At 39.1% G+C, this 16,501-nt stretch overlaps 1 protein-coding gene across 3 annotated transcripts; it reads left to right on the top strand.

Annotated features, from left to right (window-relative positions):
• Nucleotides 1-7,020: 7,020 nt before the first annotated feature.
• LOC146488965 (E3 ubiquitin-protein ligase MARCHF4-like) lies at nt 7,021-16,387 on the top strand. Of its 3 annotated transcripts, XR_014865766.1 has the most exons (4): nt 10,302-10,591; nt 10,745-11,304; nt 13,929-14,486; nt 14,564-16,387. XR_014865766.1 is itself a non-coding variant. In XM_085115208.1 (3 exons), exons 2-3 carry the CDS (start codon nt 10,777-10,779, stop codon nt 14,250-14,252), a joined length of 852 nt encoding a protein of 283 aa, XP_084971334.1. In that variant the 5' UTR covers nt 7,021-7,147; nt 10,745-10,776; the 3' UTR covers nt 14,253-16,387. The 3 variants fall into 3 exon arrangements, 2 of the variants coding, with proteins under 2 accessions (XP_084971334.1, XP_084971328.1); XM_085115208.1 differs by lacking the exon at nt 10,302-10,591 and adding an exon at nt 7,021-7,147 and having other exon boundaries at nt 13,929-16,387; XM_085115202.1 differs by having other exon boundaries at nt 13,929-16,387.
• Nucleotides 16,388-16,501: the final 114 nt, after the last annotated feature.

Raw genomic sequence — 16,501 nt, forward strand, 5'->3', positions numbered from 1 at the left:
GAGAAAGCCCTCATTTGAAATATTTGCTGAAAACATCGAAGAAAATGCATACTTCTTACTAACCGAGTTTGAGGTCCGTACTGTAACTCACGCATCGAGTTTTTTCCCGTTGATTTAGGGAAAAAACAAGGATCCGTCACTTACACTGCGGACCGAGTAAACGAGGTTAGAAAGATATTTATTATATCTCTGAGGTTACTGATCAGGAGCTCGGGAAAGGAAACTTCGTACAATCACAACGCGCGTACTAACAGAGATATATAATAAAAGGAGTATAAATTTAAGCTTAATGTAATATCACATAGCTGTACATAGCAAATTCCTTTGTGTCTAAGTGCTATAAAGAAAAACAGACAAAAAGATTTCCTAAATGAAAAATTTATTCAGATCAGCGTTCATTTACATGTAAAAAGTGAACGCGTACAATTTTCGCGTACCCAAGCGATTTGAAAGAATTGAGAGTCAAATTTGAAAGAAATATATTATTGACCCGTGCAGAGCACGTTTTTCAAATATTTCGCGAAAATTGTTAGGAAAACGAAAAATCAGTCAATCAAAATAGTATTTTAGTAAACGTTGACAATGAAACCTGAAAGCTTTTGTGAGGTGGATTCCCAGCAACACCCAAGCATTTTCGACAAGTCCGCTCTTTTAAAGTGCCCCTAACCCTTCAATTTGTTTTCTTTTGGTAGATTTCCACATCTTTCAAGAACTCATTTTCGAAAAAAAATTTGAGAAATATTGAATCCTTTTTTAATAACGAGCGCTAGAAGTGAATGCAGTTTTGTCGATATTTTCACCTATCGTTCGCATTAGTCCCCCACTCGGCCAAATATTGAGCGTGACGTAAGAAAAGGACATCGTGCAAAAATATCATAAGATTCGCGGTAATGCTTCAATTATAAACAGAGAAAATGGTTGAAAAATGTGTGGTTTTTGGATGCAGCAACCCTCGAAATGTAGGGAAAGGAATCAGCATGCATACGATTCCTTCTGAATCCTTCTGGTGTCCTTTTCTTACGTCACAGCTAAGAAAGTGTCAAATATCGGACGCTTCTCATTGGCTTGTTCCTAATGAGCCCACGAGACAAAAATTTGTCCAGCGGGGCTTAAAGCGCGCAAAAATTTAAAAATTTCAGTAACTTTAAATGCTCGTAAAAAGAAAAGGATTCAATATTTCTAAAAACAAAATTCGAAAATGAGTTCTTTACAGATAGGGAAATCTACCAAAAGAAAACAAATTGAAGGGTTAGGGGCACTTTAAACGAAGAAGAGAGAAAGGGATAGGGAAGAATTGACCGGCCTCGCTCCCAGGCCTCGTCGCTCTTATCTAGCGAGATCGGACACGAGCTGCAAATCAACTCAACGAGTGACGTCACATTCGACCGTGTGCCAGGGAAGACTTGTGACGAGCATTCGACATCATAAAGCGCGATTTAACGCTTCATAGAAGCAAATATCTGAACTAAAACCGGGTCAGTATTGAAAATCATGTATTTTGATCTGAAAGTAGTCTCTCACGTCCTAAAAGCGGGTTCCTTTAAAGCTACAAATGCGAACATTTTCTCGGGCCAGCTCGTTTTCCAAACGACGCTTTAACCTTCAACAGGTCAGAGTTTCAGGGAGTTTAACCTCGTTCGACTATTCAGCTTGGATGGTGAACAGTTGTCAGCCTCCAATAATACACCAATACAGGAGCTCACGACCAATACGTGAGCCATTATCCTTTTCTATACTGAGAACGCTTATCTGTATTTTTTTTATGGTTATATTGCACTGAGAGCTCTACAAGCAACCAGACTGTCTGCAAACTAGAGACGATCCAATCTTCACGAGTCGACCACTTGGAAATGTTATCAAAGCACGCGAATAATCCTGATACGGTTACCATGTGCGCGCATTTCAAAGTCTGTTTTGTTGTTCCGTTGCAAGGGTAACAAAAGACAAGTCGTAAGAGCTGCTTCAAGTGAAAATTTCATAACTAGTTCATAGTATACTTACTTTACTGTTCCAAGCAAAGGAGAAGCAGTACAACATGGTGCTAGGCTTTTGTCACAAGTAACTTTCAGAGTACAGAAATACGTAGTACCCAAAAGCCTTTTATATTCGAGAAAACATACGAAACGTTCCAGTGACTTTGCCATCAAGCATGCAAATTTCTTCTTAATTCGTATAACGCATTAAGCAACTTAAGTACCACACGCTTTTGACACGACTGAAACGTAAAACAAATCAAAGCGAAGTGCGCCGATGTGCTCCGGGGTATTGACGGTGATTCAGCACGTGCAGTGTAATGGAAACCAGTTTCCTTCACGACTCATTGCAACACACCTTGCTCAACATCAGTGTGAAATGATTCCCCGCAAATTCTGGCAAATTTTATGAAGAACATGAAATCCTGCATGTATCTTTAAATTTCCAGTTAAACCAACAATCAATGCATAGTTAGCTAAATTTTTGTCGAGAAAGCTGACAGCATATGAACTAGCAGTCACAATAATGAAGTCATACACCTTCCTGCCGTCAGTTACGCGCAAAAAGGAAGAGCTCTGGAGTTGAGGATGACCGACCAAGTGACAAAAACACATCGCGATAACTCTTTCATTGCGCATGCGCGCATTCACGAGTTAAAAACGGATCAGTGTTGAAAATCGTGTATTTTGATCTGAAAGTAGTCCCTCTAGCTACTTTACTCACGTCCTAAAAGATTCCTCTAAAGCTACAAATGCGAACATTTTCTCGGGCCAGCTCGTTTTACAAACGACACTCTAACCTTCAACAGGTCAGAGTTTAACCCCGTTCGACTATTCAGCTTGAATAGTGAACAATTGTCAGCCTCCAATAATACACCAATACAGGAGCTCACGACTAATACGTGAGCCATTATCCTTTTCTATACTGAGAACGCTTATCTGTATTTTTTTTCATGGTTATATTGCACTGAGAGCTCTACAAGCAACCAGACTGTCTGCGAAGTAGAGACGATCCAATCTTCACGAGTCGACCACGTGGAAATGTTACGAACGCACGTAAAGAATCGTGATACCATGTGCGCGCATTTCAAAGTCTGTTTTGTTGTTCCGTTGCAAGGGTAACAGAAGTGCAAGTTGTAAGAGTTGCTTCAAGTGAAAATGCAAAGAATATAGCGATCTTGAGCAAAGGAACGACAAAAGGTTAATTACTGTCCGCGTGGAAAACCTAGTAAAATGGCTGGTATTGTTAGCAATTTTTTTTTATCTATTTCAGTATTGCAAATTAATTTGACTCTTCTTCTGCAGTTCAAAGTCAGAAAATACATTCCTATTCTATTTTTCATAGTTTAAGATGCTTCTCTTCAATCTTGAATTAGTAATCCGCTGAAAATCATCACCATACCATTACGATACCGTAAACTCACATGTTTATCTTTTTCCAGTGCACTTCAGGTCTTCAGTATCGCGAAGTTCATAAACTTTTCAAGTATCAGCAGTGATTATCTGAAAGTTGACGAAAACCCAATATTCAAGGCCGCAGCCTGCGCGCCTGTAGCAAAGGGGGCGCCTTCCGTTCAGCTCAAATTTTCGGTTGGGAACTCGAACGGTGTCAAATTCAAAGGCTCTTTTCCAGTCGTTCCAAAATTGCAATCTCATTCGTAGATGAAAAAGTTACTTGATAGTGCAGTGATGGCGCAAGAAGACAAACGAGAACGGAAATGGAAATTTTGTGCAGATAAAACAGTAATTTTCGTTCCAACCGGTTGAAAAGGAAAAAAGTAGAGCACTTACAAACTCAAATGCACGCGAGTAAAAGAGTTTGCTTCAAGCCAGAACGAATTCATTAAAAATCAGCGTCAAGGCTAGCCGATAGTCTGATCACAACTTCATGCAAATGAACTGATCCCATTCTTCTCGTACTAAGAGGTCATGATTTGATACGTAATAACAGTGAACTTGAAACTTAAGGAGTACTTTCGTCGAACGTGAAAACTCAACCCTTTTTTCAGTTTTGTTCAGCGATGAGGGACCTACCGTCCCTCTCAAAACTCGTATTAAAATGAGAATTTCAGTTCGCTTTAAAACACTTTTTATTCAATTGTTAAGAAATTTTTACTAGTGACTTTTTAAAATTGGAACTTGCGGCACAATCCACTTATTTATTTTTAAGATGCCATTTGTGATCTTGTATACACTTGTACACGAAAACACATTTCTGATATTTAAACTGTATTTCAAGTTTCACTACCACATATGGATGTATTTATTCAGTTTATCGGAACCCCAACAGTTGCCTCAGCTCAAATAAACTTAATGCAGTCGTTATACTGCGACGATCAAGCTCAGTGAAATTCAAAGTTATGCAGTTAATATTTATGCAATGATCATCCGGACAGATGAAGGGCTCATTCCTGAATTTTGTTCGAATCACGTTCTGAACTGTTATTTTACGTTCAGGACTCCTCAGATATTGACAAATATATCATATCGCCACTCAGCTAGGCTCACGTGTACCGTAATGCAATTGAAACAAACATCACAATATTAAAAAAAAAAAAACATTTTAAGTTTTTACTGAATCAAAATTCCATGGATCGAGTAAAAAAAGAAAAACATTTTGACACCGGATGTTGAAAAAAAAAAATGATATGTAAAGGATATCAATATTGCATAATTTTGTTTTTGATTAGTTTTCTTAAATAAACATGGCAACTAAGGCTTTCAGATTTTTTGGAAAACCACTTGGTGCTATTGTATCGATTTCAAAATATAAAATACAGCTAAAACTATCAGTATTTAAAAGCGTGATGAAGTTAGGAATGTGGGCGTAAAAATTGGAGACGCCAGGAAACTGTACTGAGTTAGAAATCATTGATTTTACACCACTTCCTTTTGCTGGGCTTTTGCCAAGCCTAAAAAAAAAAAAAAAAAAAGAAATCATTGATTTTACACCACTTCCTTTTGCTGGGCTTTTGCCAAGCCCAGTTTTAGGCAAGCCTTGGAGTTACTAAATACGGCAATAATTTAATCAGTTGATATATTGCCATCAATGAAAATGCTTTATTTTTTTCACCGTTCACCGTCGATCACAGTATTATATCATGGGTCAAGACCACGAATATCTGATGTTGTGATTTGTTGATGGTTGTCTAACACTTATTATTTTGTTTGTTGGTTTAAAATGTCGATCACGTTGTTGAACGGAATAGGGCTTCGGCCTGTTTCGCTGATCGATATACAGCACGCGCCATCACTTGAAATAAATAGAGATGGGATCTACTCCTTTCAAAAACGTTCCAAAGTTGAATGTATCCCACAAAATTTGTTGTTGGGCACCGTGTTTGTTTTTGGAGATAAAACTGATTTTTTTTACTGCACTTAAGTGTTGTACAGTTTCTAAGCTTTGTTTTGCTGGTATATAAGAATATCGCGAAAATGTAACTGGGGCGTTTGAACTTTAGAATATTTCAACATTTAAAAATGGCAGAATACTTCAAGCGATTCGCAACGTTGATAATCAGAGGGAGGGAAAGTCAAAACGGGCGAAAACATTTCGGCGAAGAAACTGCTCTGCTTTCGACTTTTCTTCGCCGAAATCAGTTTTTCTCGCGTATTTGGCTTCCTATGGCCCGGCTATCTGTCGTGACAAATGTTTATTTGCAGTGTCTCGTTGGTTTCAATACTTACTAGTGAAGACCAATAAATTATTGAAAACTTTTTAGTGGTTTCTTTGCATGCTTACTGTCTGAGTTCAATCGCTTTACGAACACTTTTCTCATTGCATATCGCCAGGGCCATCAAGAACGACCGTTCATAATTTCTGTTAATGTTCCAGTTTATTAGTTATTTCAAAACCCTCCAGTATAATTATAGCACTAATGGTTTTGTCAATATTCCACTTTAAAAATTAATTATTTTAGCATCGCCTATGTGATAACTTTGTACTATATATTATAGACTATTTTGTAGACATTTAACTGCAAGTAAAGTCTCAATAAACCTCTGGCATCATTATCATAAGTTTAGAAATATCCTCTAGCCACTTCACCCTACTGCGATATTACAGTACAATGACAAATATCATAATGTCAAAATAAACTGACTAAACGTAGAAAACAATCTTTGAGTTGCTGTCTTACAAATGGTTTGAGACTGATGAGACGCGCTGACGTCACAACCCTGGGCGAATTCTGATTGGTCATTAAATCTCGTTAAAGTATCACCAGCGAAAGTGATTAGAAGTGGTCACACTTGCGCGTGGCGTCAAACTATGATATAATCCCTGTTTATGCTATCTTATATAATCAAAACATTCTGGCACGGTACAAATCCTGTATTTTGAATTAATCTTACGTACTATGTCTTATTATGGTGCAGGCTGCTAACAGTTTTAAAGGCTTATTTCATTTGGTTCATAGTTTACGTAATTCACTGTTCCAAGCAATTGGAAAACAGTACAACTTGGTGCTACGCTTTTGTCACCAGTAACTTTCAGACTAGAGAAATACATAGCACCCAAAAGGCACTTTATACTCGAGAAGACATACTAAACGTTCCAGTGACTTTGCCATCAAGAATGCAAATTTCTTCTTAATTCGTATAACGCATTAAGCAACTTAAGTACCACACGCTTTTGACACGAAACGTAAAACAAATCAAAGCGAGGTGCGCCAGATGTGCTCAGGGGTATTGATGGTGATTCTGCACGTGCAGTGTAATGGAAACCAGTTTCCTCTACAAATCACTGCAACACACCATGCTTAACATCAGTGTGAAATGATCCCGCGCAAATTCTGGCAAAATTTATTAAGAACATGAAATCCTGCATGTATCTTTAAATTTCCATTTAAACTGACAATCAATGCATAGTTCGCTAAATTATTGGCGAGAAAACTGACAGTGTATGAACGAGCTGTCACAATAATGAATTGTACAGGTAATACAAGGTGTTTGCATGTGCTTGGTTTTTCCAGTGCTCTCCCCTATTGACACTCCGCGATCGACCATTCATGACGCATGTAGATGCCACCTGTACTCATGACCAACCGCTTCATTTGCAATCAGTAATTTCAGAGCGCGCTAACATCTTGCATACCTTCAATCCAACTTGTTTAAATAACTAGTATTCAACTTCGCCCCTTAAAGCGTTACCACACGGACGGCACTCCAGCAAGGTAAGGATCACTTCTAACAAACACACAGATACTTAAAGCTTTGTTGCCAAGTGCACTTTTGAGTAAAAAAGAAAATATTCGCATACCCTGGTGTACCATAGGTATTTCACTTGGCGCGCGCTTTTGTGCTTAACTACGAAAACAAAAGGAATATCTCAGTAGAGGACACGACAAAAGAGCAAGAAATTACTCTGAAATCCAGGGGTATATGGCAAAGAACTAAACAAGAAGACTGCTATGGTTGGATTTATTTTCATTGAATTAATTTAATATAAAGTTTCTTTCTCCGTATGAATAATTTAATTTGCAACTTGTATCGGTAATATTCTCGTGTAAAATAAGACCATATCGAATTGGCCTAAAATAGCTCAAAATACGGTCATTACCAAACTTTTTTGTTATTTCTTGCCCGAAAAATAATATCTAAAAATGGAAATTCTTTGTTTTGTAGCTATTTTAATTTAGTCTGCGTTAGCGAATGAATGTCTGGAGAATGGGATGGTTTATAAATATATTGGTAAACCGCTGTTACTCCGCCTGTTCGACCGCGAAAGGGCCCCTAAAAATCTCGCCGTATTTTATATTAATGTGTTTGGAGAACCGTAAGTTAAGAAGTTTGTTTGATCGAAAATTCTAGTAACTACAAGGTGAAACTTGGCAACTGTGAAAATGACCGCGTAGACTGCCGGGAAAAATTTACATTGGATAGTTGCATGGAAAATGAAAATTTACGTTTTCTATCGACGCACCTTACTTCAACAGAAAACTCTTTGGTTCGGCAGCGTAAATTTAGAATTCATTGCTTGTTTTAGATTTCCAATATATTGCGGGAATCACTCGACGGCGAAACCCAATTAGAACTGAAACCCTGTTGTTTGCTCCATCTTCGAATTTTAACGCGGAAAGGTTAAGGTGGTGATCTACAGGTAGGGTCTTACACATTATGCTTGAATTTTTTTTTACTATTATACTTATACTTGGTGCTAACAAACTAATCACTATTATGCAAGAAGGCAGCTCTATTATACATTATGCTCACATAAAATCTCATGAGTTTTGCTTTACAGTAACATACTTTTCCGCTTGTTACATTGAAACATGAGCGATGCCTCGATGCAATCCTCCATCGCTCTGGCTTGCTTACCATGAAACGAGTTTTCTGGTAATGAAAAAAAAAAAAAAAAGCCACTCGCTCTCTGATGCATCTGAAGAGGGTTGCATCAGAAAAAGAACTAGAGTACTTAATTAACTTACAGCTACTTGTTTTCTTGCTATGATTCAGGTGTGTACTCTCGACTGGATTAATATTTAGTTTCACTTCCAGTGAAATTGGTAAGCGATCCTCTCGGTTCAGAGCTCACTGAGTAACTGCCTGGACCAAACTGGCCTTGAGAACCCCATTTTGTACCTCACATTACATCTCTTAAAGGTCTTCCCCCATTTCTCTTTTCCTCGAGTGGCGCGTGACGTCACGCGAAGTTTCCATAGCGTGACGATCCAAACAGCGGCGGCGTGGGTAACTGGTAACGAGGGGAGCAAAATGGGGGCAGGTTTTTGGAATTATCTGCGTCTTAAGGACCGGGCGGTTCGTTCTCTAAAATAAAAAATTGTTCCTGATGTTGCTGCTAATATCTAACCAGTCGTAACGACCTGATGATGGCCATATCATAGATGATCATGTTTTTACACCCCCGTTATTTCCCTTGTTGTGGTGGCAAGGTCAAACTTGTGGTTCAGCTGCATTGCAGTGCTGAAACGGGCTTCAAATCGCAGGTAGTTCCTCCAAAACTATCACGGAAGCGTCACTTGCTCCTTGAAGTCTAAACTAGTTGTATAGAATTATTTTCGTGAGGTGTTTGGATATAAAGAATATTTAAAATATCCAATAGTCACTGGGGCTCTAAGCCTCGTTAAAACACTGGTACTTGAGAGATCAAACTTGAGATAACAATATGGTATTTTTACACGGCGTTGCTGTAGTAACATGACGCTATCAAAACACAGAAACACAAGATCACGTCATTTTGTATTTAGTTTGGTTTCAGCCGGCATTAGACGGTTTTATTGACCTCCCCTGAGGTGCACGCGGCTGATCCTGTTTCCCAAAGGAAAAATTCTTTTAAGAAGATAGAATTTAAACAAAGAAGGTATTTCTTTGTCTACGAATGTCTGGAAGACTGTTGATTCTTTGTGTATTGGCATTATTGCCATAATTACAGAACTGATAAGCATCTTTATCCGGTAACAAGCCAGCAACTGAATGTTCGCTAAAAGTTCCTTGTTCTCCCACAGTTCATCCGATCAGGAAACCGCGAGAATTTGAACGCCCTGCTCAGATGTGCTTCGTTGAAAAAAAATATAATTTAACGTTCCCTAGATTTGCTTTTCGTTAATTAAAAGAAGATTTAGCTCCAGGCTAAAAATTATATACTTCTCGCATGATCGGAGAAATACACAGAATAATGATTCACTAAACCTATTAAAATATTAGCTACGATATCAAACGCGAGCTTAAAGTCTTGTTAAGGCGTTAAATTCCTGCCGAAATAGGTTTTTCCTTTGTTCTGCGCAAAACGTGATACTGATGTCGTTTTCTGTTCCACGTTATCCGGCTTTCGAGTGAATTTTTTTGCGATTTGATGTCAAGGCTCACGCACGTATTAATAAATTTCATTTGTTTGGCGCTCATTAACACGTTAATGAAATCGTTCAAAAGATGTTGGAAAAAAAAATGCCATAAAAGCAAAGTCTGTGCACAATCTTAACGCGAAAAATAAACAATCAAAAGTCGTAAACCGAAATATCAGTTTTTTTTGGCTCAACCCACGACGTCGCGTGTAAACCGGAAATGAGCTAGTCGAAAAAACTAGCCATAACTATAAACCTTTTAAAATTTTCCCCCGAGGGCTGAAAAAGACATCTCTTTACACGTGCTGTGAGCAGGTACTAAAAATCACGAAAATTGTATTTTTTCATGTGGAGTTGCTTTGAATAAAATTCGCGGGGTTAGGTTCCCTGTTGGAAAAACTACAACCATCTTTGCAGCAGCAGGACTTCCGATTGCTCCTTAAACAGTCACACAAAGTCAAACGTGTTTTGGAATGGGTTCTGCTCACTTCCGGTCGTCTTTGTTGACATTCGCTAGCCAATCAGCAGCTGTATAAGCGTGTGAATTTCCCGCCTAGGCGCGCAATTCGCAAACAAAAGTCTCTTGAGTCTTGAACACGTAAGAATCCTTAGGTAGGTTCTTTATTGACACTACTCTACAAAACTCAAAGAGAGTCTTTGGCAACTGAGCATAAGTTTGATGTGAAAACATGCTACCCTCGCTTATCGCTGTATTATTAAACATCATCATTTGGATGATATGTTGAAAAAGGTGATGGTTTTTTAACAAGCAACAAGCGCTTGAAAGAACCTGGAGTGACAATCAAAGAAATACAGGTAAAATATAGTTAAACGACCCGACTGTCTAAGCGTCGTGCAGTCTAGATTATTTACTAAATATATGCCACCATTACGCGCTCATGTCAGCCTCTTTTATTGGCAAATGGACAATTTCTCAACCATCATATGGTATTCATTTTCTCCGTCTAGGATAACGGTCTAAGTCATTCGACGGGTAAGACATGGACGTATCTACTTGTGGCACGAGGTCGACTGAAGGTATCTTCACAGATAACTGTTCGTACGAGATGATTGTTGCTGTACCGCGTGACAAAACTGATATAACAGATGCAATTGGGTTGAATGAGCCGACTGTACACCAAGGACTTGAATCAACAAAGGAACATCATTTACAAATTGCCATATCACCAGAAAACGGCGAAATTTGTGATACTGACTCAAGGGACGATCCCTGCGTGAAGTCGACCGAAAACCGGAAATGCGACCGCTATGAGAATTTAGCGCAGAGTTTGTCCTCAAACGGCCACGAGCAAAAAGCCGGCCGGTACACATTCATCTCCGAAGACGAGTGCCGTATTTGTCAAAGTGGTGGCGAAGAGGCCCTGATCAGTCCGTGCAAATGTTCTGGGTCTGCCAAATGGGTTCATGAAAGCTGTATTGTGAAATGGTTCCAAATTTCTGAAACCTCTTCATGCGAACTATGTGCTCACGACGTGTCGATCAAGAAGAGAACAAAACCGCTCCACCAGGTAAGCGTAAGAATTATGAGCTCGGAACTTTTATTATCGATTAAGGCACATGGGTGCCACGTTTTTTACTTTGTTTGTAAAATTATAACCATAACATGGTATCAGAGTGAATATCATTTATTTTTATTTTATCTTGTAAATTTCATTGTTTACACTCTCACGCCTGATTGATTTCATTTCAGTCGTTCGCAAAACGTGGGAACCAATGACCACTGTTGAATGTAGCCAATTTGTGGTCAATTTGGCAAGGAAAAACGGCGGAATACCATATTTCCGGCCATTTTTTTGAGGAAATATTTTCTATTTCACCCACAAAAATCTCCGCGATCCTCAGTTTTATATTACTGGTTATTTATAGAATTCATCCCGAGTGGGGTGATGTTTCTGCCCGATTTCTTTCATTTCAATCGTCCACTAGCTAGCGACTAGCAAGTTATTGTTTTCATTTTGTTTGTCACGGATCTGCTTTAAAAACAAATAGATGAAATAATATTAAGATGATATTAAAACGACTGTTGCGTTTTGCGACCTTTTGCTTTGAGCTGCTTATTCAACCACAACTGGGTAGTATCGATTGCACGGTTAATGCTCAGCTATTTATCATACTGAAAGACGATAATCGGTTACATAATGTTTCTTTTCAAAATAAAATGAAGACCTTTTTTCATGTTTGGCGAAAGGACAGATACGTCGCGAAAGGCAAACAAGAAAATAAATTTGTAATCATGCCAATAAAAGATAACAAAGTTGAACAAACGCGCCAGATAGCCTCTTGATATATATTCTGATATAAAGCGTGACGAGTGTTTGAAAGCATTAATCAATGGCATTTGGAGCCAATGAACAAAGAAGGCTGGTCCCTTCTCTTGTAATTTATCAACTTTCGACAAAATCGAACGGCTTCAAAGCAATAATTTGTGTCGATATGCCTAAACACTTAATTTGCATCAGATAATTATCTTGTTAAAAAATTCATAAAATTGTTGCCAATTTATTGTTCGAGAAACATCAAAGACACAACAGAACACTCCCGTTTTGTTTTTACTCGTCCCACTTCTCGCTGGAGGCGAATTTTGCGTGCGTTCTCCATTTTGACTCCCTCTTCTATCGCTGAGAAAAAAATATGTAACTCGCATTCTAGTGAAATATTCGTGTATTATATCAGTCCTTACTTGGAAAATTTCCACAGTTCTTCGCTTCTGATGTTTTTGTGTTGAAAAATAATCATAATATTATTGATAAGACTAAGAATATTGAAATCGGATCACCAATCCACAGAGCAGACCGGACCAGACTTGTATCTTTAAGCTCCCAAGGTGTTAGGAAAAAAATAACTACAAACGAGTATCAAATTTACAATCTCATAAAAACAATATTTTGGTATCCAATTTTAGTTTAGCATTCGCAACGAGTTTCTACAAACAATATTATTTATTTATTTATTTTCTAAGCGCTTATAGAATGCTCCAGTCATAGCTAGTAAAATTTTTCTGACGGTTGATTGGTTAAGATCGGTCACGTGGCAGATCTCTTCTGCCAAAGGTCACGCGACGTTTTGCCAGGTGCCCGAAAGTTTATTATTTTTCTTTCGCGTAACGATGATCTGGTAGTTTCTAGCTTCCATTGCGATCGTTCTTTCCACGTGTTTGATTTGGATTCTCGCGTCTTTGCATCAACGGTATAATCTCATCATCCAGTGATATTGCGCAACCGAACTATCTACGGTTCACGTGATTTTGCTTAAGGCCAAGGACAGAGTTGTCGCGAGCCCATCCTCCTTTGAACACAGAAATTTTGTTATGGAAAATTATTGTCTAGGCACGGCAGGGTGGGCATCTGTAATTACAAGTTCACATAAGCTTGAAAGAAAAGTCTGTCTTGTGGGTGCACACAGCAGGCGAGTCTGCCTACATTTCGGGTCTCAGACTGTTGCTTGGCAACAAATGTGCAAATGATATATTGCTTATCTGCTTCAAAACGTCTCGACCGAGAGATTGCTGAAAGTTTGCTTGTTATTATATAACGCGTGAAACCAGTCGGCTAGGAAATAATTAGATGAAAGATTTAACTTGGTCTGGTCGGAAATAAAAATGGTTTGTCGCCATCGCGTGCCAAAGAGCCTGTAAATTAAAGTGAAATCAACCATCCCAGTTTTTCTAATTTCTTGTCGCTTAGAAACATGATTCAGAGCAGACAGTATGTCGGCAGAATTGGTTATTTATACACCTCTGTTCGCAGAGAGAATACGACAGTTTGCCAAGCAGAAACCTTTCCTCTGTCGACAAGCATAATACGTCGACATCTTACGAGCAGAATTCGTCCTCTTAGTTTGCAAGCATACGGCATTAGTTCTAATCGATAACCTATTTTCACTTGCCTGCGATTGGTCAACACGTATCCGCTTTTATTTTATCGCCCTGAGTCGGCTTCAGTGCGATAAAAGACGTTTATTTGAAAGTTCCCTGAAAGCTCACACTGTTCGCTTCTCGAAACAGATAAACGTCCGCGGAGAAGTATGTGGGATCGAATTAACAGTTTGCTATAGGCCGATTCTTTTACACAGATCTACAAATAATCAATGAGATTTCAACCAGTAATATCTGTTCTTCCTTCTTACGTAACAGTGGCGCCTACCCCGCGGTGACCTGGGACCGTGCAGCCGAGTGGACCTGTGGTATCTGTTTGTTACGATCTTTAGTATTTCCACCGTAATCGCCTTTGGAATATTTCACCTGCTTGTCAAGTCAAAGGAACCTGAAACGACGGCCGTTTTCTGTGCTATCTATGCTCTCTGTGGTGTGATGATCGTGTTGCGGATTCATTACTTCTACGTGTGGTTTACGCGTCGGAGCGGCTTTTGGCGAAAATGGAAGAGAATGAATCGGGTTTGGAAAGTGGCTTCACCGGGGACAGTGCTGAATCTCAACGAGGCAGCCACGATGGTTTAGAACTAAACGGGTTTAAAGTGCTTTTAGACTTAGCTACGAAGAATAATTACTTAGTTCAGGAGGGAATAGTGCTTTTTTCAATTGATGGTTACAATCCCAAATCTGGCCAATCACAACAGATGCAATACAATACAAAGAAACAATGAAAACTCGATGCGGATACATGTAAAAGGCATCGTTGTGTATTTTCTAGCGCTTGGTTGCTCGGCAAATGTTTTCCCGCGCTTGTTGCATGTTTTCCCGCGTTTGGCACCGGTTGCATGTTTTCCCGCGCTTGGCACCGGTTGCATGTTCTCCCGCGCTTGACATAGGTTGCATGTTTTCCCGCGCTTGGCACCGGCTGCATGTTTTCCCGCCCTTAGCACCGGTTGCATGTTTTCCCGCGCTTGGCACCGGTTGCATGTTTTCCCGCGCTTGGCACCGGTTGCATGTTTTCCCGCGCTTGGCACCGGTTGCATGTTTTCCCGCGCTTGGCATCGGTTGCATGTGTTCCTGCGCTTGGCGCCGGTTACATGTTTTCCCGCGCTTGGTACCGGTTGCATGTTTTCCCGCGCTTGACATCGGTTGCATGTTTTCCCGCGCTTGGCATCGGCTCAAAGCATTTTTTTGTTTCAAAGCAAAAAATGCGAACATTGGAAGCACCGGAAGTCGGTTGTACCAGGTCACGCTTGTGTTTGATTGGCTGAGAAGACAGCCTCGCTTTGATTATTAGCATCCCGTACGCTGAGTTCCTTGAATCAACTGAATCGATATTTATTAGAATAAGTAAACTAATTTTATTGTTGCAAAGTTCCTTCGCGCCTATAGAAGTTGAGAAGGTAGATCATACAGTTACAGAAATTATAGCGTTGCTAGGCAGTTTTGTTGCAAATAGATTAACTTTAAAAAGTCATGTTTTGTCGTTGTTGTACATTCAACTACAGGAATTTGATTAGAACTTTGCAAACTTTACAAAAGAAATATATTTAAAAACGAATCCTAGGATACATTAGTAGTGCATTAGTGTCGGTCATAAAATGCATCCAGACTCATGTACTTCGTTCTGGGACACAATAGACGTTTTTCGCAATATATTGTCTATTTATTCAACAAATTTTATTATATATACAATTGAATTTAAAGCTTTAAACTGACGAAAGGTCCTGTGTGTTCATGATGTGCCAGAAAATTTTCTAGTTTGCAACTTACATTACTATTCTTGCCTTTATAATCAGGGGATAGTTGCAAGATATCAATGTCACTAATTCTAAAAGAAAGTGTGTGAAAGTAGTAAACTGGCTACACCGATTCTCCCTTGGCCATAAATAGAAAATTTGTAAATAGTTCCACAGATTTGTTTCGCAATGGCATTGCACTGTAAGTTGCAAACTGGGAAAAACTTTCATCAACAGGACTTTAAAAGAAATGACAACGCTGTTTATTGGCTGAGCGGAACAATTGAAAGAAAATAAAGAAATCATACAATTACCGCAATTAAGGCTGCGCTCTATGTACAGCAAAGGAACTTTAAAAATATAGCCACATTAGCTGCGCAGGCAGAGTTTATTTTACATGGCAATTGCCGGATAGAAATAAAGTTTTGTTAACTTTTTCTGAGCTAAGACTACTACTTGTAGTACTATACATATACGGTTTCAGAAGACTACCGAATGATACGTTTTGTCTTGAGCGCACCATAAGTTGCCTTTTGCATAAAAAAAGTGGGTCGTTCCGCGTCTGCATCGCAAAATGAAGACGTGCTGTGCTTAGAACGCTCGTCTTGAAAACCGGGCTGCGGTCTACTTCACTTCCTTAATAGAACATTTAGCATCGCGTTCTCAGCAAATTAATTGAAAACGTCGACCTGCAGTTTGCCTTATGAAACTTAAAATTTGGTTTTAAATCCCCTTACAACTAAAATACAAGTTCTTTTTGCGTTTCAATCGCGAACGACATAATGACTTGGTTATTTCTATCAACCGCGTTTGCGGCGATCGTGATTCTAAAAATCTCCAATAGGTTTAATGGCTGGCCTCTGTACCCAGAATCAAGTAACTAGCTGATTTAGAGCGCGTTCTTTTGGTCTCTTCTGGAATGAGATTGAACGGAATAGGAATGAGGAGAATAAATGGAATATAAACGAAGGAAAAAAAAACCATTCCGAAGTAAGAATGAATGCTCGTCTGCCGCAAATAGTAGAATTTGAGGAATGGCATGGACTACCAAATAACAACACGGGACAAAACGCCATACCAAGTATTCTCAGACAA

The sequence above is a fragment of the Pavona decussata genome, unplaced genomic scaffold (genome assembly GCF_977016875.1).
Source record: "Pavona decussata unplaced genomic scaffold, jaPavDecu1.1 SCAFFOLD_8, whole genome shotgun sequence".
Taxonomy (NCBI): domain Eukaryota; kingdom Metazoa; phylum Cnidaria; class Anthozoa; order Scleractinia; family Agariciidae; genus Pavona; species Pavona decussata.

Coding starts and splice junctions, on each gene's coding strand:
- LOC146488965 (XM_085115208.1), top strand. CDS start 10,777: ATGGACGTATCTACTTGTGGCACGAGGTCGACTGAAGGTATCTTCACA. Junction 11,305..13,928: donor GAACAAAACCGCTCCACCAG/GTAAGCGTAAGA, acceptor CTTACGTAACAG/TGGCGCCTACCCCGCGGTGA.